Source organism: Bombina bombina, chromosome 6, assembly GCF_027579735.1.
Source record: "Bombina bombina isolate aBomBom1 chromosome 6, aBomBom1.pri, whole genome shotgun sequence".
Classification (NCBI taxonomy): Eukaryota; Metazoa; Chordata; class Amphibia; order Anura; family Bombinatoridae; genus Bombina; species Bombina bombina.
In genome coordinates, this window is record NC_069504.1 from 561,833,365 (window position 1) to 561,857,249 (window position 23,885).

At 36.6% G+C, this 23,885-nt stretch overlaps 1 protein-coding gene across 5 annotated transcripts in view; it reads left to right on the top strand.

Annotated features, from left to right (window-relative positions):
* Positions 1-23,885, top strand: part of TCF12 (transcription factor 12) — a 954,287-nt gene that overhangs the window by 860,150 nt on the left and 70,252 nt on the right. The window contains exon 1 of one of the 5 annotated variants that reach the window (XM_053717517.1): positions 14,956-15,120. The exons of the other annotated variants lie outside the window; for them this stretch is intronic. Coding sequence (XP_053573492.1) covers positions 15,052-15,120 — 69 coding nt within the window. The 5' untranslated portion in view covers positions 14,956-15,051. Of the gene's footprint in view, positions 1-14,955; positions 15,121-23,885 lie in introns of those variants that run through there. 5 annotated transcript variants of the gene reach the window in all.

Sequence of the window (23,885 nt, forward strand, 5' to 3'; positions counted from 1 at the left end):
CAGATATTCCGACAAGGAGAGAATTTTACAAGTTAAAAGGAAGAAAACTCCTATAATGTTTGGGGAAGATTCTCTACAAATATTCACGGACCACAGCCCTATGACTTTGGCAAAATGCAAGGAAGCCAGATACCTTACATTTCACCTGCAGGACTTCAACATACCCTATTGATGGGGGATTTCCTTTCTCTATTAAAGTGGTGAAAGATAAAACTCACCTACAAAGATCCTGAGGACTTGGACCAGTTTTGTAAACAGCTGGGTATACCCCAAACATCTCTCCCCAGATTATCCAACAACAGTCAAGGAGATTATTCTCTGAAGAAACCTGCACCTAAGCCCCAACGCCTTAAATGGATAGCCATGCCCAATAAGCGAAGAAATACAGCTACAACCAATTCCACATCTACAAGGACCGCTGCTGTTCCAACCTGAAAATGACAAGACCAATGGAACTATCAAATAAATAGATTATAGAGGTCACTACTACTTGATAAGCTGGGAGGGACAATTCCTTATTTTGACATTACTGGCAATTTTTCTACATTTAACACTTCTAGTCCACCCTGCAAGAGTGGTTCGGCATACTGAACTGCCAACCCCCTCCCATTTTTCATGAGTAGTTTACAACTCTACTCTCAGGCCTTGTACAGGCAGCATTTCTTTTTTGTTAAATTGTATTGTTACTTGTTTTGGTTTATTTGCTTGTATGTTCATGTCTTCTTTGTGCTCGCTCTCTTTATATTAGAAGATGAGATAATATTCCTCTCTCAATTGAAATGTATAGCCGTTGCCTCTGCCGTTATCTTAAAACATGCATTGACAAGACATATGTGATGATTTAGATGAAACTACGGACAGGTGAGATCTTTGCCACCCCTTCAGTTTGCCCTCATGCTGAACACTAGAATTTCCATAGTAACACAAAATGTCTCAATTCCCCCCAAAAGAGTTTCGAACAATACCGTGACTCTATTATATTTTTGCAAGAGACAAACTTTACGTTGAACTCAGAACCCAAATGTAAATCGAGGGAATTTCCTACTGGGTTTTTTCACTCCCATACTATTAAAAAAGAATGGAGGGGGCATCCTCTTACAGAAAAATCTTTATTTTCATTTAATCAATAAAGTAGCTGACACGGAAGATAGAATCTTGATCATTGTGGGTACTTTTTCACAGACCAATTACCTTAGTCAATGTGTATGCCCCAAACACACGCAGACATAAATTTTATCAACATTTGCTTTCGTTAGTCCTAGAACACAAAAAGGGAACCTTGATCTTTGGAAGAGACTTAAATATCACACTAGATCCGGTATTAGAGGCAGCCTCAGGTTCCAGACAAATGCATACTAGGCCCCCTAATGCAGTTTACAAATGCATAGAACAACTAGGGCTTGTAGACACATGGCGGATACAACATCCAGTACAGCGCAACTACACTTTCTATTCCCACCCTTGGTCAGTTCACAATTGATTACCTCCTCATTGACCGCAACCATTTATCCCAACTAAAAGATTCTGATATTCAACCAACGGTCTGGTCGGATCACTCAGCAGTCTGTATTGACTTGGAGTGGCCTGACAGACCGTACATCTGACGACTGGACGATTCATTGCTTCATTATCCTGCAACCTCTGACTCAATTAATAAAACTCTACAAGAGTACTTCCAAATTAATACAATAGCAGATTCTTCTCCAGGAAACATCTGGGAAGCACACAAAGCAGTGATAAGGGGAGAATGTATTAAACTTAAATCTCATATGAAAAAAAACATATAACAGCTCCGTTAACGCTATCACGTCCCAAATAAATACCCTGGAATCCCAACATAAAATCACACCAAGGGTGGGGTGTAGTCAGGACGCCGTCGGAGATGTTCGCACCTTAGTGTTACTCCAGGTAGTGGTACAATGTAAGGCCATATCTACAAGTCTCTGACCACTCGTTTTGGTTGATGTCGCTTAAGAGGAGATCCGACACGAACGGCACTATTTCAGGCTGCGGCCTAGTCCGGGACACATCGATAAAGCGGAGCGCATCAAGACTGGAGGAGGATAACGATACATACCCAGATCGCATCAATCTGGCAAATCCAAGACGTATGTGACTTCCCCAAAGACAACAGGGACATTCACTGTGACATTATTCACCCGCATGGGAGTCAGAGCCGGATCCAGCTGGCGGACACCCTAAGCTGCCTGTTGATGTCACTTAAGAGCAGATCCGTCACAAACAGCGCTATTTCAGGCTGCGGCCTAGTCCGGGATACAGCGATAAAGCGGAGTGGGTCAAGACTGGAGAAGGATAAAGATACATACCTAGATCACATCAATCTGGCGAATCCAAGAGGTATGTGACTTCCCCAAAGACAGCAGGGACATTCAACGTGACATTATTCACCCGCATGGGAGTCACGCTACACTGGACGGTTAGCTTTTTCACTAGATGAAGAAACTTGCTGGACAGAATACTACTAGCAGTTCACGGCAGGACATAGATCCATACTTTTAACATAACCCTCCAAGCAGCAAGATTGCATTAAAAAGAAAAACCAGCCCTAGGCATTATGATCTAATTATACACAGATCCAAAATAACAGGGTTGAAAGATACAAAACCCATATAACCCAGTTGTGCCACAGATTATATGGCCCCTGGTTGCTCCTGACAAGCATCAGTTGAAAGATTGAGAATACCAAGCTTAACCTACAGAGAGCAATCTGGAACATACAGAGAAGCCGGCCCTGAAACATTATAAGTTTCATAACTCAAGCATTGACACAAGGCCCACACATCAAGGCCTCCAAAAGAAACCAGAAACAAGAGAAAACTCCCAAGACAGGAGCTAACATTATTACTCCCTTCTTCAAACATACAGACAGAGCAAGACCTATTGAGCATATCCCAGATAACCCGACATGTAAAACACCCCAATCTCCTACACACACTCCCACACAGGAGCCAAATATGGCTCTAAATCCAGGCCCAGAGGGCCCTGTTACCCTTAAAGCAATGGAGGTCCTAATAAATCAGGTTAAAACATGTATTAAAGAGGAATGCGCAGACCTCAAGAAAGATATTACAGAACTGGGACACAGAGTTGAGGTCCTTGAGGACAATAGAGAAGAGATGACTTCAGAAATATTGTCCATGTCCAACAAGATTAGACATCAAGAAAGACATATTGAAGACCTTGAAATTAAAATTGACAAAATAGAAAACAGAACGCGACAAAGCAATATAAAAATAAAAGGTATCCCTGAGTCCATGCTGGGATCACATCTCAGGAACTATTTGGATGGCCTGTTCAGAGCCTTACTGGGCAAGGACCATCCAGATGAGAATAGCATCCAGATGGAACGAGCACACCGATCCCTGAAACCCAAGCCAATAGACACCAACCCACCCCGAGATGTAATAATATGTTTTACTATATTCAAAGAAAAGGAGCTTATCCTTCAACAATCTTGCAAACAGCAATCTTTCCAATACCAAGGCTATCAGATCAAATTCTTTGCAGACATTTCAGTACGAACTTTGCAAAAACAAAGATAATTTTCTTTCTTGACATAACATCTTAGAAATCTTCAAATCCCATACAGATGTGGCTTCCCTGCTCAGGTCCAGGTGGTGAAAAATGGAGCAAGAATAGATTGCACACAGCCCACGGACTGCGTCACATTTTGTAAGAAACTGGGTATTCCACACCCTGATAAAACAGACTCTGTTGGTGGAATCCTCCAAAAACCAACTACTAAAGAATACAGACAAGGCCCTGGAGTGAAGTAGCTAGGAAGACACCTAATTGTAGACCTCCATTGGAGAATGACAACTCTAATCAACAAGTCACTTAAATGACACCGGAAACTCCTTAACACTTAACGTAAGCTACACTTATAATTAGTGGAGCCAACAGGTAACACTCCTTGCAGATGGTAGGGAGTATGAGTTAATGGAAACTGGCAATTACCAGCTAAAAAGTTATTCGCTTTAATGCTTGTTCTAAAATTATGTTGTATTGTTATAGGTTTTTATGGTTGTTATTAGTTCCTTAGCCCTCCTGTTAAATCTTACAAAATGGACACTTATAGGATGTCTACAAGTTATCCTGTTGCTGATACATCTTCTTCTTTAAAAGAAGCTAGAACGAGCCGAGAGCCCAGACAGCAGGCCACTTTAGAGGTACCTCCTAAGAGTTAACTATGTTATCTTCACCTTTACAGATCTAACTGTTTTCGGGTTTGTTTATTAGGACACATGTCTTTGAAACACTTCCTGTTAGAGACTGAATGACTCAATCATTAGACTCTGTGTTGTTCTTCCTTACAGTTTATAAGTTTAAAAGCTGCCCTTAACTGCAATATAAGAAGCCTTACGAACCACTAGCAGTTACCCTAGTTAGTTTAAAGTTAGACCTATTTTAGGCTTTTCTTTTCCTTCTTATTCCTTATTTCACATCCCTTTTTTTCATTTACACTCTTTTTTTCTCTTTCTTTGTGACTATTCAGGTTCCCCCTCCTACTTTTTCTCAAGTCATCTGTTCCCCATAACAATCCTCTCATCTACTTTCCACTCCCCCAGGCACCACAACTTCAGAGATAGATAGCATAATCCGGTACTATGCTCTCCAGACGTATAAAGCAGAAGTTATTACCTGTACCCTGCACTTTGCTAATTACATTTGAACAATACAACTATAACTCAGAACTCTCCACCTAACAATCTTTTAATAGCCACCCAAAATGTGAAGGGTTTTTTATCCGCTCAAAAGCTATCCATCGCCCTCTACAACTTCTATAAAAAGCACATTGATATTGTTTTCCTACAGGAGACCCACTTTAAAAAACGACACCAACCCAGACTGCCAACATACCACTATGAACAGCATTTCACCAGTTTGAATATAACGAGGAAAAATGGGGTCGGCACCTTGGTCAAAAAAGGTATCCCTTTCGAATTATTACACAGTAAAAAACACGAGGAAGGTAGATACCGCATTATAGTTAGCCTTTGCTATGGCAGACCCATAACACTAGTTAATCTATATGCCCCAAACAGACCCTATTCAAAGTTCTTCAGAACAGTGATGAATAAAGTGTTGGACATAGCCAAAGATCCTATATTCATTGCTGGAGACTTCAATTTCCCAATGAACCCTGCCATAGACACATCCACTGGGAAATCATATAGATGTTTGGAGACTGACTCATACTAACACCAAAGACTTTACATTTTTCTCGCATCCGCAGAAAACGTACACGTGACTCGACTATATCTTGTGTGATCAATCTTCACTCCAGTTACTTATAGATGCGAGAATATCACAAACACCATGGTCAGACCATGCAATGGTGCTCGGCTCATTTGCATGATCGCAAAAGCCGGGATTTAGAGATTTGTGGAGAATGAATAATACGATTTTCACTGACCCCCTAGCACTCAAGACCATTGTAGACAAGACAGAGCTTTTTTTTTAGTTAAACAACCCACATGAGACCTCACCAGTGAATAACTGGGAAACATACAAATGCTACATTAGAGGTGACATTATTAAATTATCTATCCAATCCCGTAAACAACAATAGACAAAATACAAAGCATTAGTTTCTGCACTTAATAAATTAGAAAAAGACCACAAGTTAAATCCCTCCTCCAATACACTCCTCACACAAATTCAGCAAGCCAGGGATGACCTCAATCAACATCTCATTAAGAATGGACATAGACGCGCCCTAGCACTAAATGCTATGTACTTTGCAGAAAAAAAACAAATCAGGGAGATTGATGGCAAGAAACCTCAAGAAAAAGCACTACAAAGCATTTGTTAAAAATATCACAAACAAAGACAACGAAACCAAACATACAAGTATTGATATAGCCAACTCTTTCTCAGAGTACTACAGTAATTTATACCACATTAATAGTTATACGCTCAACAACAAACAGGAACTGATAGCTATCTCAACCATATAAACCTCCCAACTCTGACAGAACAAGACAGACTAGAGCTTGAAGCCCCAATACTCTTGACTGAAATACAAGATACCATAGGACATCTCCCTCTGGGAAAGGCCCCAGGGCCTGACGACTTCACTGACAAATTGATCAGTGATACAAGATGCTGAGCAAACAATTAAGCCCCCACCTATTGACTCTATTCCGCTCAATAGGACAATGACTCTGTTCCGCTCAATAAGACAATGAATTTTCCCACCAGATGCTAGACGCAACAATTAGTTATTCCCAAACCAGGCAAAGATCCAAGAAAAGTAACCAATTATAGACCAATCTCTCTAATCAATATTGATATAAAAATATACTCCAAGTTGTTAGCAAACAGACTAAAACGATTTCTCCCATCACTGATACATCCAGATTAAGTTGGGTTTATCCCAAACCGGGAAGCAAAAGATAATACGACTAGACTACTTCACCTGATACACTACTCCTCCCACACCAAGACACCACTGGCTTTAATATCGACCAACGCCGAAAAGGCATTCAATAGGGTAGATTGGCAGTTCCTATGGTCCACATTACAAAAATTCGGATTACCCTATATATTTATATATCAAATTAACTATTTTCTCCTACCTGTCCACAGCGAGACAGGAACTACACACAATTCGTATTAAAGAGGCACAAAGAAAAGCTTTTTATCTCAGAAGATTCTTTTTTTATTAATGTAATAGACCGGAATCACACCTAGCTAAACTATTGAAAACACAATGACTTAGCTCACAAATAATCACAATTGTTACCCCTGAAAACCAACACATTACTGATAGTGCGGGCATAGCAAACCATTTTAGTTCATATTATGCTAAACTATATAACCTGCAATCAAATGATACACCAGAACACATAACCAAAATGGTACAATACATTAAAGACGCAAACTTGCCCAAATTACAAACTAGTAGTAAGGAAAATCTGGAAAAACCCATCACCCTCCAGGAAATACTCACAGCCATTACAGGACTGCCCTCTGAGTAAAGTACTGGACCAGATGGTTTTACAAATGCCTATTATAAAAAATTCAAACACATTATAGCTCCACATCTGCTAAACCTTTTTCACACGTTAGATGATGATCATGCATTACCTAACGAGATGTTGCTGGCACACATAACTGTAATACCGAAGCCAAATAAATCCCCCACTGACCCAAGCGGTTATAGACCCATCTCGCTTCTGAATACAGATGTTAAGATTTTTGGAAAAATACCATATTAAAGGATATAATACACATGGAGCACACAGAGAAGCGAGAGACAATACTATTAGAGCCCTCACATTAATGTCATACGCCGAACACAATGCTATACCAGCTGTGTTTTTGCCGACAGACGCAGAAAAGGAATTTGATCTTATTAATTGGCAATTTTTTTAAAGAAACCCTGATCTCCTTTGGTTTTGGACCTAAAATGATCTCGCAAATATTCAGCTTATACTCTTGCCCCATAGCTAAAGTTAAAGTGAATAGCATGCTGTCCAGACCCTTTAATATTAAAAATGGAACAAGGCAAGGGTGTCCCCTGTCCCCAACACTATTTATCATGACAATGGAGGTTTTGGCAGAGCATGTTAGATCGAATTCCAACATCAGAGGTATAGAAATTGGACCACATAATTTTAAAATTGCCCTGTATGCAGACGACATGCTTTTTACGGTGTCATCCCTGGCCAACTCCATTCCGGAGATAATGGCAGAAATAAATAGATTTGGACAGTATTTAAACTTTTTAGTTAATACACAAAAATAGGAACTCTTGAACATTTCCCTCCCACAACAAGATTTTAAGTTGTTATCAGACATTTGCCCTTTAAAACTTCAATTTAAAACTATTAATATACTTAGGAATACACCTTTCCTCTTCACCAACAATATTATTCAATAGCAATCTCCTCACTCTTTTACATATTACGCAAAAGGACTTAAGCTTATAGGCGAGCAACCAATCTCTTGGTGGGGACGCATCCAATGTATAAAAATGACCACCCTGCCCAGAATCTTTATATATTACAAGCCCTCCTAATCCCCATTCCAAAGTGGCGTGCAAGCCAATTACTGAAACACATTAACACGTTTATTTGGTGACAAAGCAAACCCAGAATCAATAGAGAAACCATGTTTAGGACTCACCTGTATAGCTGATTATATTGATGCTATTACAATACAAAGGGTTGTGGATTGGCACGGTGCCAAGGATAGCAAAGCATGGGTGGCATTGGATTCCCATATATTAAAAAAAAACTTCAATAGGAGCACTTTGTTGGGTTCTGAAAAATCTTAGGCCTTCCCAATGCAAGGTCCTAGCTGTTTTTAGACATAGTTTTGACAATTGGGACTCAATCATTGCAAAGCATAAACATATGTTGGGCATTAGATCCCCTCTTTTCCCTATCCCGGTTAATGCCGAGTTATTTGGAGGGCTTGACAAAGGATTTCAAAAAGTCAGAATGGGTTACACCACACAAATTGCAGACTTTGTGTCTGAGGGTAAACTTATGGATAGAAATGGTATAAAAGAGATAGTGGGGGGTAATTATTCAAGCTGGCTTAAATATGTGCAACTTTCGCATTTCATTCACACTTCCCTATTCAAAACAGACTTCTTACGAGCGATGACCCCAATTGAAAGCATATGTGCTACAAACAGTATAATATCACACTCCTTATCAATGGCTAGGAAAGTTATACAAACACCACAAGCAATCACTCTTTCCATTTACACAGTTAAATGGCACGCTAATCTGGATATGACTCTTAAAATAGTTTTTAATAAAACTAGATGGGCATCTACCTCCCCAAAATTATTAGAGCTTAACTTTAAAGTCATACTACGATGGTACCTTACCCCAACCTGCATTCTATCTACACAGGAGCTAACAACAAATGTTGGAGGGGTTGTGAGGTTAAAGGGAGTTACAAACATATGTGGTGGGACTGCAGGAAACTGAAGCAGCTGTGGCAAAGTGTAGAAACTTACTTTAGGAAGATACTGACTTTAAACTCACACTTAGAATAGCACTACTTAATGACTTACCTAAGTTCCCATGCAAATTGAGGCTATCATTATTACAAATAGGTTTAAACGGGCCAAAGTCCCTAATAGCCCTTAAATGGAAAACCCCAACAGAAAAGCTATGGATAGAAAAAGTCTTGGACATACTGGTGTTAGAAGAATTATGATTCCTTAAAAGACAGAAATTGAATATTCTACATGACATAACATTTATATGGGAAGATTCTATCCACACTTCACAACACAAATTTTGACCTTAAAATGACATGACGTTCACTATTTAACGAGTCAAGCTTACATGCAATGCTGATCTGAAAGGCGGCCATGAATGTAATTATGTAGAATAATTGTAACACTTAGATTAATAATGTAAATAAATGAGAGCGAGCCAGCTTAAGCACAAGTTTTCAGTTTAGATTTACTTCTTTAGTTTAATTTTTGATTACCGTTATGACTTCATTAAGAACTTTGATGGTTGCAACAAGTTATAAGAACTTTTAATACCATAGTACAATAGATTATAAGATGACTGTACCAATGAAAAGTTATTCTTTGAAATGTAATTTATTGGATATGTAAATCCATCGCTTTAATTAAAAAAAAAAAAAAAAAAAAGAATTCCCTCCAAAGTATCCAGACCCCAATTGATCCCTTTCATATAGTAAAAATTTTCTCAGAAATGCAAAGGTATGTAAAAGAAAGGCAACAACCACTAGACTAAAAATAAACTATTTAATAAAAAAAAAGGAAGCACAGCCAACCCCAGTGGTTTAGAACACGGATAGCCAATTTCCCAACGCATGAGGGCTGCAGATAATCGCATACAACTTTGACTATTATATTAATTTATTAAAAAAAAAAAAATTTCCAGTAGCACGGGGCCAGGTTTAGCGAAGGTTGTAGAGTACCCTCTGCGTCAGAGAATTAAGGTACAAAGCTATGCATTTGTAGAAGAAAGAACTCAGTGTATTATCAAACATGTGGGTATTGAATGTTTTCTAAAAAAAAAATACTCAGTAATTTCCATCAAGTTAGTGATAAAGCAGAAGTATAAAACTTCATATAATGGCTGTGTATGTTTCAGTGTGACAACACCTTCCTCAGAACTTATATTATTTCATAAGCAGTAAAGTCATGTTTATGTTCTTAAATACATTTGTATATGAGGTTTGATAAATTCAATAATTGATTAGGCTGAAATGTGTTCAGGAACACGCAGAAAGTACCATGTTAGTCCTAATATTATGGATATATTGCACTAGATGTTTTCAGCCTAACCTGTTCCTGGTGTCTACTTAGTGTATTTGACAAGGGATTGAGAAATGATGGAGTTGTTGTAAAAATGTTGAATAGAATAAAACAGAAGTTGAAATCATTGTTAGTGAAGCTAGCCCAGTGTTTTAAGTTTGATTGTTCACTGTTCGTTTTTCTGAAATATTTTACTAGTATTTCTTTAAAGGGACACTCAGGCTTTATTAAATTTTCATGATTCAGATAGAGCATGTAATTTTAAACAACTTTCCAATTTACTTCCATTAAAAAAATGTGCACAGTCTTTTATATTTACACTTTTTTTGAGTCACCAGCTCCTACTGAGCATGTGCAAGAACTCAGACTATACGTATATGCATTTGTGATTGGCTGATTGCTGTCACATGGTACAGGGGGAATGGAAATATACATAACTTTAAAATGTGTTAGAAAAGAATATACTACTCATTTGAAATTCAGAGTAAATGATATTGTATTGTCTTGTTATCTTGCATTTGTTGATTATGCAAATCTGCTGTGTTTACTGGTCCTTTAACCTCTTAAGGACATATGACAGAATTTTTCCGTCATAAAACAATTGAGCAAACTGAAAGCTGTGTCCTTAAAGGGTTAATATTTAATATACTTCATATATATAATGATAATTATTGAAACAGTTTACTTTAATGCCACATATTAGCTTGTTGCATTAAATGGTTGTCGTCATATGGATTTACAACTATCCATTATCAGGAAACAGGACTATTTTAAATAGCATTAGATGTGGTCTTGCTAGTAGGTTTGTGTGTTTTTTTCTCTCCCTCTGAAAAAGTCAGTCATTGAGATACAAATGAACGAAACTGTGTGGTTCTCTGACACTAATTCAGTTTTTTTAAAGGGACAGGGAACACATTTGAGTTTGTAATATAAAATGTCTAATTATGCATAGTAGAGAAACTTTGCAATATATGCTAATTTATTTATTTAATGCTTTCTCATGTAATCCAAGTCTGAAAATGTTATCATGTTACACTAATACATGCTACATATAATGATGTATTCACAGCAAATCATCAAATATCAGCCTTAGAATAATATGTAGATGTATTTTTTCACAATTATATCTGTTATTTAAATATTGAAAATATAAGTGTAAAGGTTTAGTTTCTATAAAGTACATTAGGTTTTTTTATCGCTGTTTGTGTAAAAAAGGCTTTGTGGAAACCCTGTTAGAAAATCCTATGTTTCACACAACCTTGTTTGGACAGTCTATCTTTTTTTGCCTGTTTTAGAACTGTCCCTAATTACACTCAGCGGGAAAGATATATAAATAGATATATAGATAGATAATATATATAATTGAAAACTTAAGTTAAAATGTGGTGATATATTTTGCTCCTTAACCTGTAATTTAACTCTGAAAATTGTTGGTTTTCTAAATTCCACTGAATTTCTATAAAGTAATATATAAGTATATTGCAACATTTTTTTAACTACACATCATTGAATATGTTGTATTACAATATCATACTGTTTAATATCCATTTTATAGTACACATGGCAGGCTTTACAAGCCCAACGCTACCACATATCTGTTCGTAGGAGACAAAGGGGCCCATTTATCAAGCTCCATAAGGAGCTTGATAAATGGGCCAAACAAAACTGTTACTGCATGCAGTACCCACTTTTCTACCCAAGGCCAGTATACAAGTTTGCAGATCTTCATGCTAGTGTTTGTAACACTTGTGTAATTGCAGACTGCAAGCATTCATAACAGTTTAGTGAAAATATTGTTATACCTGTTGTAAGATATTAGTGTGGGTGACTGTTGTTGCTTGTTTTATTTTTGTTGAACTTGCTACTTGGCACACACTTTTACAGTTTTGTTCATAATGTGGTGCAACCGTGTAGAGAATTTGGTTTGTGCACGCAGCTTGTCAGATAAGGGAACATTAGATCAGTGTTTTTCAACCAGTGTGCCGTGGCACACTAGTGTGCCGTGAGAGATCCTCAGGTGTGCCACGGCAGACTGACAACAGTGTGACATATTTTTTAAACTTTGCTTGTTTTTTACTCCCAGTGCAGGGGTAGTTTGTAGGAGGCATGGCATAACAGCACAATACATACAGTATGTGTGTGTTTGTGTGTATGTGTATATATATGCTGTATTAGGCTACAATGTGTGATTTTTTTTAAATTTTGGGATGGTGGTGTGCCACAGGATTTTTTAATGTAAAAAAGTGTGCCACGGCAAAAAAAAGGTTAAAAATCACTGCATTAGATTACATTCTCTACTGTCACATCATGTATTCTCCTATTTTTAAGTCGTCCCCCCACACACACTTTTTTCTTTATAAGTATAGAATCCAAATAATATTATTTATCTACAGTATTTGCAAAATAACTACTGTATAATCTAGAAACAGAAACAGGACGTTTTCAGTATGAAACCAGTGTATGATCACATACAGCTTGAATAAAGCTATTTTGCATTCAGCCCTGTGCTTATTGTCTCTTAGTGGATCTCTCACTTTGTCAAGGTGGCCGATTAAAAAGGAAACTATTATTTCTGTTAAATATTTATATAGTGCTTTGTTTAGTGTAAAAATAAATAAAACAATATTGCGTCAGTATGCTAAGACCATAACCTTATAATGTAAATATAATCAGTATTCTATTTTAAACTTTCAGCAAATGGCCTAGAGCTGAAAAAGAAAATACCGTAAACCAAAGGACCAAGGTCCCATACTAATCCATTTGAACTGACACGTAAAAATGTTTTTTTTTTATTTTAAACTGTTCGAATAATCCATTAGAAGAGCAACCATTTTAATTAGTAAAACCAGCCAAGTTGTGTATAGCAGGAATATAGTTAAATGCACAAATACAAAATATGGCGTAAGAAGCACTTCACACGATTTTCTGTTATTGAGGGGTTTTCACAGACATGCACAGAAGCAAATGATACAGACAGCACAAATACAGAACAATGTTGACATTGGAAAAAACTTTCAAAAGCTATGCTGCTTGAAAATAGCCAAAATGGGTACTCATAAAAGGATATAAAAGGATGCTTTTAAAAAAACAAAAACCCTTCATTTAAATAGATTTTCTTTAAGGTAGATGTAATTTTTACTTTGACAATTAGATAAGCAAAAACAAGAAACTGTGCAAATGCCATTAACAGGTCTTTGGTTGTGTTGGTTTTTTTTTTGCTTCTTCTTTGGCTGTAATCCCAAATTGAAACAGAAATAATTTCCCAGCCCTTTGTACGGCTCATTAAGCCTGGCATAATAAGGAAGGGCCTACCTTAGTGACGTCACCTGCTTTGACAGCGTGAGTTCTACTGTATATCTAAAGTTGAAGGAAGCCTGATCAGTTTTTGCAAACAGCACTCAAGGTAATCATTAGAATATGAGCTCTGACTGGGGGCATTATGGAGTAGCCAATTGCAGGAAAGTCATTAGGTAGTAGATTTGTCTGTAATGGTCAACTTTAAAATGTTTTATAATAAAACAAAATGATTATGACACATCTCAGTTTCTTTTATCACTAACACTTCCATTCAGTATTTGTTACAATAATATGTTTGTATCTCTTTAGATTTTTAAAATATGGCATGACCTTAATATTTTTCTATCTCATTTCCCTATTATTTTAAAATATGACATATAAAAAGTTGTTATGTAAAAATCTACTTTTAACTGAGTGCATTTCAAGTAGGCAGTGTGGTTCAGTCTTGCAATTCAGTACTTTTTACATTTTACTTATATTAAAATTTAATAAGAAATACAGATCAGCTTGTTAATAAAAAATCCAGATCTGGCAAATTCAAAAATGTATTTTTCTTGGTAAATGAAAACAAATTTGGTCTGGAAAAGTTATTTCAATTTGACATTGTAAAGAACATCTGTGCATGCTCACCGAATTACATTTCAGTCCTTTATAACACCCATGCACATTCAGCATCAGAAACTCTGCACCTACTGCTCATTTTCTGTCTTTACACCAGATTTGAAGACTAGTACAGCGGTTTCACTATAGTTTTGTCTTGAAATCTTTGCTTAAATGTCAACTTTCACATTGTGATAACTCAAAGTACTGAACAGATTTACTTAAAATGTTCATTTATTTGTTTTACTTACTTAGATTCAAACAAGTCACATTGCAGTTTAATTTGTATTTCCCACAGATGAATACATATTGATTGAGGATCATTTGTGATCTAAAGAGTTTATAATCCAGTGATAATTTTAATGACAATTAAAAACAACACATAATACTGCTCTAGGCTTTTTTTGTGTTTTTCTAAATGCTGCTAATATATCTGTTATCACACGTGCTAAAATGCCATTAAAAATAACAGAAGATTATCTAAAGCAGTACTTTGCCCATCATTTCCCGGGTTGGCATTTTGTGCATGAGGCTTGTGCTGTTCTCCACTTGTTACATTGGATAGCAGCCTCATTGCTTTGATGTTGTGGAGCAGTGTCTGCATTCTATTCAAGTGAAAGACGTTACTTAGAGGCATTACCACTATACAAATCTGGGTGTGATCTAGGTTGAAAGAGATTACTGTATGTGGCTGCCCTCCCCCTTTTCCTGTGGGATGGTTCAGCCCTGTTTTGCATAAGTTTCTTTTGACTAGATCCATGTGTGGACTGTGCAGAGGACTCGTGGAATTACAGTGTGTTCGGCTGGATGTATGTCTGGAATTGAAGCTGTGCATTTAGGCTGCCTTTTAGAAAATCAACAGAATCAACATGTATTGTGCGTACCCTGTGCCTGGAGTGGGCAGTAATTCTTTGATGTACTACTACAATGGCAAGACGGTGAGAAAGCTTTTATTTGCTCATATTAACTGCATGCATTAGCCTCAAGCACCCAAGCCTCTGTTATGTGAGGGAGACTTCCCCCATGCAATTAAAGTTTAAGGATTTGTTGCTTGGTTTCACCGATAGCTCTTTAACTTCAGAAACTAACTCCAGTGTAGGTTTAAAATACTCAGAACTTGTTCCTTCAAAAGAAATTCCCTGGAAATGTTTCTGCAACTCTCACGTTATTATACAGTTTTCCCTGGGAATGTTTTTTTTTTTTGTTTTGTTTACGCGGATTACAACATTGGAAGATCTATTTAAAGCCGTTTGCAGATAAGTATTTTGTATATCCCATTAGGGAAAGGACATGTGCTTAATAGGGACAGGAAAGAATGTGCTTATTAATATGGAATTATTTGTTAATTTTTGGGAATTATTAAAATCGTCATCAAGTTAAATTCCTGTTTCCTGTTGAGACTTTGAGATTTGGTGCCTGAGTTGTACTGTTATTTTTGCATCTGCTTCCAATCAAATCTGCAAAGTAAGCAAATTTACAACTGTAAGTGAATTAATGCTGACAGATAAATACTGGACCTGCAAGATTTTTACAAAGCTTTGTTTTAAGAATATTTTTTTACTTATAAATAGTTGCATTTAATTCCATAAGTGACTAACAAATAAACTTCACACTTTTAAAGGGAAAACCCTATCCAGTCATTAAAAATACAAATGCAAGTTAACCGAATCCCATCAATCTCAAAGTGATACATAATCATGAGCAGGATTGTAGAATGTTCTGGGTCAGCAGTGATTAGATTATTTGTAGATTTTATTACTCATTTATAAACAAAGTGTCGTTTGTTTATACTGCGCTTTTAAGACCTCCCAGATCTCAGTTTCTTCTGTAAGCAATGATTAAATTATCATTGTTTTTGATACTGTATGCAAGTTCATTTTTATGTCCCTATACATTCAGTAGCAATTGTTATAGTATTTGTATTTTGTTATGTGTGGGTACACATTTTGTTTTTGCATATACCCTAGAACAAATCAATTTAAAGTTTAAAACCTTTTCTTTGTTCTTTACCACACAAAAAAAGCTTTGATGTTAAGTATTTCCAGGCAACTTCTTATGGACTGGGAGCTGGTACCTAAGTCCTTTCATAACACATGGCTGCCAGAGGTCAGAGGTGACATTTATGAGCTTGTGCAACTGGTAAACAAATGATAACTTATTCCCATTGTGCATCAAATGTAAATAATAGAAACTAAAACTAAAGTAGCATTAAGTATCCCTGTATGCTAATTTGGAATTACACATTGTCTCGTTTTATTTATGGGTATTTTTTCTTTATTTTTAATCACTTGGTGTGTCTGGTGTTTTCACCTGCTGAATAAGTCTATTTACCTGGCTGAAATTGTGACTACGTTACTGGTAATATATTTTGTACTGCTTGCTTGCCAGTGCATATACAGGGGCACATTACTCAAAATCACCCTCTACAAAAACAAATAATCCTTTTTTATTGGGCACCTAGCAAAGTATATATTGTAATATATTAGAGGGTCGGATCCCCCCACACACAATGATATTTACAGACTGCTTTTGTTAGAGCTTCTTACTTGCACTGGGCATATAGTGCTACCTAACAAAATAAGCCTGAATTATAACTGTTGCAAGGGATGTTTATTTTTATTTATTTTTTACATACAATTTACTTCTATGATGAAATTTGCTTCATTCCCATGATATTCTGTGTTGAAGTAATACCTAGGTAGGCATCTGGAGCACTACATGGCAGGAAATAGTGCTGCCATCTAGTGTTCTTGCAAATGGATAACATTCTAGCAAAGCTGCTGCCTTATAGTGCTCCAGAAATGGTCCGGCGCCTAAGCATAAGTCCCTGCTTTTCAACACCAGATACCAAAAGAACAAAGGCAAAATTGCTAATAGAAGTAAATGAGAAAGTTGTTTAAAATCACACGCTCCATCTAAATCTTGAAAGAAAAATGTGGGGTTGTAGGGTTTTGTCTTATTTGGGTGTAGTTTTTGTTTCTCCTTCCTGCAATGCTTCTTGATAAATGTATGGCCTCCTGCACTGCCCTTCTAGACATGAGATGCACCAGGGCTACATTACTTACCTGGCAATATGTTGCTCTGATGTTTATCTGTTGCTTACAAGTTAAACTAAACAAGTATTACAGTTTATTAACATTTAGCAATTGAGTTGTTGTTTTAAGTTATTGTTTTCAGATATTGCATCAGTAGCTGAATACATTGGTTATGACATTTATTACAAAGCTGTTATGTGATTATTGAAACATTTGGAAATCATATAACATGTAGACACAGTTTCCTGATATTTGTGCTTAGCCTTGAATTATATTTATTTGTTCCTTAAACCAGTGATTTTTACCCTTTTTTTTGCCGTGGCACACTTTTTTACATTAAAAAATCCTGTGGCACACCACCATCCCAAAATTTAAAAAAAAATCACACATTGTAGCCTAATACAGCATATATATATACACATACACACAAACACACACATACTGTATGTATTGTGCTGTTATGCCATGCCTCCTACAAACTACCCCTGCACTGGGAGTAAAAAACAAGCAAAGTTTAAAAATATGTCACACTGTTGTCAGTCTGCCGTGGCACACCTGAGGATCTCTCACGGCACACTAGTTGAAAAACACTGCCTTAAACAGCTGATTTGGCCTATTAAACTCTGAACTCAAGTGGTCTAATATTACAGCTTCAAGTTTTATTGAATGTGTACATTAGAGGACCTAAGATCATCAGTAAATTAAATTGACATTTTTAAAAGGCAAAAAAGTTCTATTATTTCTAGCAAAATGGTCCACAACAATCTATATGACTATAAGGCAGAGCGCTATCCTTGTACGATTATTTGGCGTATGCAGTTGTCTGACAATTCCTTTGTTTACAGTCCTTTGATAGAAATCACAAATGTACATTAGACATCACATTTTGGCTTTAAAATACTATTCTGTGGTAGAACAAACATCAGATACTTTGTCAGACTTTACCTGCAACAGATGATATGTAGCTGTTTCATGTTTCTTTGACAAATATATACAGGTATATCCGTTAATCTTTTTTTTTTTCCCCTCTAGTGAGAGGATTTACATATGTCTGCGCAGAACCAGTGGCGTATTTAGGTTTTGTGCTGCCCTAGGCACTTAATAATCTTCTACTCCCCTAGATTTTAAGCCTTTTTCTTAAAAACAATACTTCCGAAACAACACTAAGTGCTGATAGTGTGATGTCACATGGGCGCGGAGAGATACACATGGTCAGGGAGCAGCCAAAAAAAAAGGCCTCCGAGTGCCCACCACCCACACTTTTTCAGCTGGAGCCAGCCCCTAGTAGGAACTGCAGCCAGCAGGTCCCACCTTGAGGGAGAGAGAAAGTCATGTCACAGCACATTATCTATCCCCTTGCATCCAGTGCTATGGGTCCAGACTCCAAAGTAACTCCAAGTGCCTTGTTTGCCTAGGCTAAAATACGCCCATGCGCAGCACCCATTCCTGTGCTTTATTAAACACTGTGTGTCGTATAGAAATGCTTTAGTTCTCTAGGTTTCAGAATTAGAACGAGTGTAAATCAGTTGCTGTGCTGTGGACAGCTACAGCTGAATGAGCACTAATAAGTCACATGTTACAGCGCATAAGGCACAGACACTGCTGTCTGCTCCTCTGCCCTCACATTACATGCAGTGTACAACTTCACACACATCAACGCTTCTTTTATATCTTTATCTAAATATTATTATGGAAAACATTTACTGCTTAAAACTTGCATACACACATTTATTAGCAAAGTTTATTGTGCAGCTTTCTGTTAGCTGGATATGCAGCATCTTAAAATGAGTTGCTTCATAAAGAAATCTGACATTTTAACTAGGAAAACCTATGTTTTTTTGTGATTTTGCCAGATTCGGACACCAATATTTTGATGCATTACATTTACATTAAATACAAAACTTAAGTTAAGTTTTTTTAATGCACAATTTAAAAGTTGAACATTTTTGTGAAGAAAAGAATAAGCAAGATATCCTGCAAATTCCTTTGACTAAGCCCTCCTGGTGACACTTTTGTAGGGCTACCAATATTATTGAGATTAAGGGAAAAAAGCGTAATATGGCCAGCATGAATATTTCACAGCACTAAAGATAGGTAGTTTTAGACTCTGTATTTTTTATGATGTTATTAATAAAAAGTGCAATAAATGAGCATTTAAAAACATAGTGTATTTAAGTGTAGTGAAATGTTCTTCTTTCCACGGCATCTATTCTAATAAAACGCATATCTGTCCAGTTAAATGCCGTCCCACTGGGCTGTTTGAAACTACTGTGAGAAATCAGGGGGATGTAATTTTGTTAATGTGAGAATAGAAGGACAGACTACAGTGGTGGGTGGGAGCTGAGTGAAAAAGAGGATTAGATGGGTTTCAGGGAAAACATAAAGTTAGAGAATCAGAAATTAGAAAAAAAGATGAGAATAAGCATCAGAGAGGAAGGAGACAAGACAGAAAGAAACAAGGAGAAAATGAGAAACAGACTGTGAGACATAAATAGTAGTTAAGAGAGGCGGAATAAACCAATGAGACTGAAGCATGGGGGAGGGATGCCAGGTTCCAAAATATGTCTTTTTAGTGCCTGGCAAATGCAATTGATTAGGGTATAAGCTCCAAGGTAATTGTGCATGTGAACACTTTTTTCTTTGTCACAATACAGACTTTTTGCCTTATGATAACACATGATGCTATCCTTACATACATCAGATTGATGTAATATATACATACTGGAAACCGATCTGCATCTTGCTAGTTTGTAACTTTAGGAATTGCTGTTGTGATTGTTTCAGTGCAATTGCTAAAAATCCCATGGGATTTCCCACAGGAAAATTAGCTTTAAATCATGGTTTTCTGCATAAAGGTTTCATTTTTACAATAATAATAGTTCATATTAAATTTCCATTTATATCAGAAAATACTGGTTTAGTTATATACCATTAGAAATACATACATAGATAGATCATTGTAATTAATTAAATTATTGGGGTGAACTATCTCCAGATTAATAGGTTTATATTTGGTCACCTTTTCAGCTACTCTTTATTGCAAGAAGAAAAATAAAGACTACCTTAAAGGGACAGTCGACACCAGAATTGTTATTGTTTTAAAAGATAGATAATCCCTTTTTTTTACCCATTCCCTAGTTTTGCATAACCAACACAGTTATATTTATATATTTTTTACCTCTGTGATTATCTTGTATCTAAGCCTCTGCAGACTGCCCCTTTATTTCAGTTATTTTGACAGACTTGCAGTTTGGCCAATCAGTGATGGCTCCCAGGTAACTTCACGTGCATAAGCACAGTGTTATCTATATGAAAAACATGAACTAACACCCTCTAGTGGTGAAAAACCTGTTAAAATGCATTCTTAAGAGGCGGCCTTCAAGGTCTAAGAAATTAGCATATGAACCTCCTAGGTTAAGCTTTCAACTAAGAATACCAAGAGAACAAAGAAAAATTGGTGATAAAAGTACATTTGAAAGTTGTTTAAAATTGCATGCCCTATCTGAATCCTGAAAGTTGTTTTTGGACTAGACTGTCCCTTTAATAATAACAATTTAAAATAGATTTAACTAAAAAAAAAAATGTTTTACTGCTTGCCCTTCCCACCTCACACTTAGGTCCTTGTGCAGATCTATTCCACTCCAAACAATCTTCTATTCAGTGAGTTTCTTAAATCTTAGTTAGATTTGATTCTATGTACATAGATTTGCATGGGAGCAATAGAATAACAGGGAGAGTAACATCAAAATAATACTTTCATGATTCAGATAGAACATTCAATGTTGAACAACTTTCTAATATACTTCTATTATCTCATTTGCTTCATTCTCTTGGTATCCATTGTTGAAAAAGCATGCATAGGTAGGCTCAGGAGTAATGTACTACTGTGAGCTAGCTGCTTGTCACTGTCTCACCAAGTTTGTTTACCTATCTCCCAGTAGAGTGTTGCTCTCCTTCAACAAAGGATATCAATAGAATGCAGCAAATTACATTGTGAATTGATTAATAAAAGAACATTTACCTCATGCTACATAATTAAAAACAAATCTAGATTTCAGGATGAATAACCTTTCGATTATAATGTACCTTGAATAGAAATTTAGAAAGGTTTTTCATCAAAAAAGCATTTTATTTAAAAAAAAATCCTATTTAAATTAAAAAAAAAACTGATTTAAAAAATCAGTTTTTTTTAAAAATAATAATTGATTTTTATCCACCCTTGTGTGTATCATGACCAGATAGCCAAGAGCCTGCAATATTCTGCACTGTGATTGGGTAACTTAGAGCCCATTTGTCCATAATTGGCCAAAGTAATGGAGAACTTTGTTTGCACAGATCTTAGTGTGGTGATTTTTTTACAAGAATAAATCCAGCTCTGAAAAGAACCAAACAGCAAGAGCAGCCGCCTACTTCCACATTTGGATCCTCACAAAGGATTTGAATACACATCTCTAATACAAGGAATAGTGCAATAAAGAAATCCACCTTTTTGTTCTTTGTAAACATATATTTAATGTATGATGTATTTCTTAAAGGAACAGTTAAGTCAAAGTGAAACTTTCATGATTCAGATAGAACGTGTCATTTTATAACATTTTCTTTTTGCTTCTGTTATCTAAATTGATTAGTTTTCTTGCTATCCTTTGTTGAAAAGCATACATAGGTAGGCTCAAGAACAGCAATGCACTACTGGAAGCTAGGTGCTGATTGGTGGCTGCACATATATTACTCTTGTGATTAACTCACCGATATGTTTAGGTGGCTCCCAGTAGTGCATTGCTGCTTATTCAGCAAAGGGTATCATGATAATTAAGCACATTTGATAATAGAAGTAAATTGGTAAGTTGTTTAAAGTGACAGTATACATCAATTTTCATATAACTGCATGTAACAGACACTACTATAAAGAATAATATGCACAGATACTGATCTAAAAATCCTGTATAAAACTGTATAAAAACTTACTTAGTAGCTCCCAGTTTAGCACCGTTGATGAGTTTAGGCTGGGACACCCAATGAAAGGGGCTGGGAAAGTAGGAACAGCAGACTCTCTAGCTCCCTCGGCTTATGCAAAGCTCCATTACACAAACAGGATCAAGCTCTAGATATCAGTATACATCGCAAACTTTGTGGCTTGGTTAGGAGAAAATCTGCACAATGTTATTTAACATAAGCAAAACTATACGTTGTTACAAAAACACCCCAAGATGGGCTATATGAATGGATCATCTACAAAACATTTATGCAAAGAAACATCTTGTGTATATTGCCCTTTACGTTTGTATGTTCTATCTGAATTGTGAAAGAAATTGTTGGGGTTTTATGTCCCTTTAATTGTTGTTATATACTATAACTTTAATGGTGGAAGTATGGGCAAGATAAACAACATTGACTGGATAAGCATAAGGCTTTTGTTTTTGAGTACAAAAAAATAGCGAAAATACAAAAACACAATTACCATACATGATATATATATTTTCTTTGTATCCATTATACAAAATTAACTAAACAATAAATCTGTTCCCCCTACCATATCAGGAAGAGCAATTGTTCTTAGAACTTTAGACTTACAATAATTTCACATTGACTAATATCTCAAAAGGGGTAGAGCCAAGCTTATTTAAAGAGACATTGGGGCGGATTTATTAAACTGCGGATGGACATGATACGATGTAGCATATCATGTTTGCAGCACATCGATAAATGCTGACAGCATACGCTGTCTGTATTTATCATCGCACAAGCAGTTATTGTAAACTGCTTGTGCAGTGCCGCACCCTGCAGATTTGCGACCAAGCTGCCGCTAGCAGGGAGTGTCAATCAGCCCGATCGTAAAGGATCAGGCGGATTGATGGCTACAGCCATATATTTAATATATATTTAATGTATGATGTATTTCTTAAAGGAACAGTTAAGTCAAAGTGAAACTTTCATGATTCAGATAGAACGTGTCATTTTATAACATTTTCTTTTTGCTTCTGTTATCTAAATTGATTAGTTTTCTTGCTATCCTTTGTTGAAAAGCATACATAGGTAGGCTCAAGAACAACAATGCACTACTGGAAGCTAGGTGCTGATTGGTGGCTGCACATATATTACTCTTGTGATTAACTCACCGATATGTTTAGGTGGCTCCCAGTAGTGCATTGCTGCTTATTCAGCAAAGGGTATCATGATAATTCAGCACATTTGATAATAGAAGTAAATTGGTAAGTTGTTTAAAGTGACAGTATACATCAATTTTAGAGCCAAGCTTATTTAAAGAGACATTGGGGCGGATTTATTAAAGTGCGGATGGACATGATACGATGTAGCATATCATGTTTGCAGCACATCGATAAATGCTGACAGCATACGCTGTCTGTATTTATCATCGCACAAGCAGTTATTGTAAACTGCTTGTGCAGTGCCGCACCCTGCAGATTTGCGACCAAGCTGCCGCTAGCAGGGAGTGTCAATCAGCCCGATCGTAAAGGATCAGGCGGATTGATGGCTACAGCCTCAGAGCAGGCGGACAAATTATGGAGCAGCGGCCTTTAGACTGCTGCTTCATAACTTCTTTTTCCGGCAAGCCTAAAGGCACCCGTGTAAACAAGGGGTATCAAGCTCCATTCGGAGCTTGATAATTCGGCCCCATTAAATGAACCTAAAGTGCAGCATAATAATGC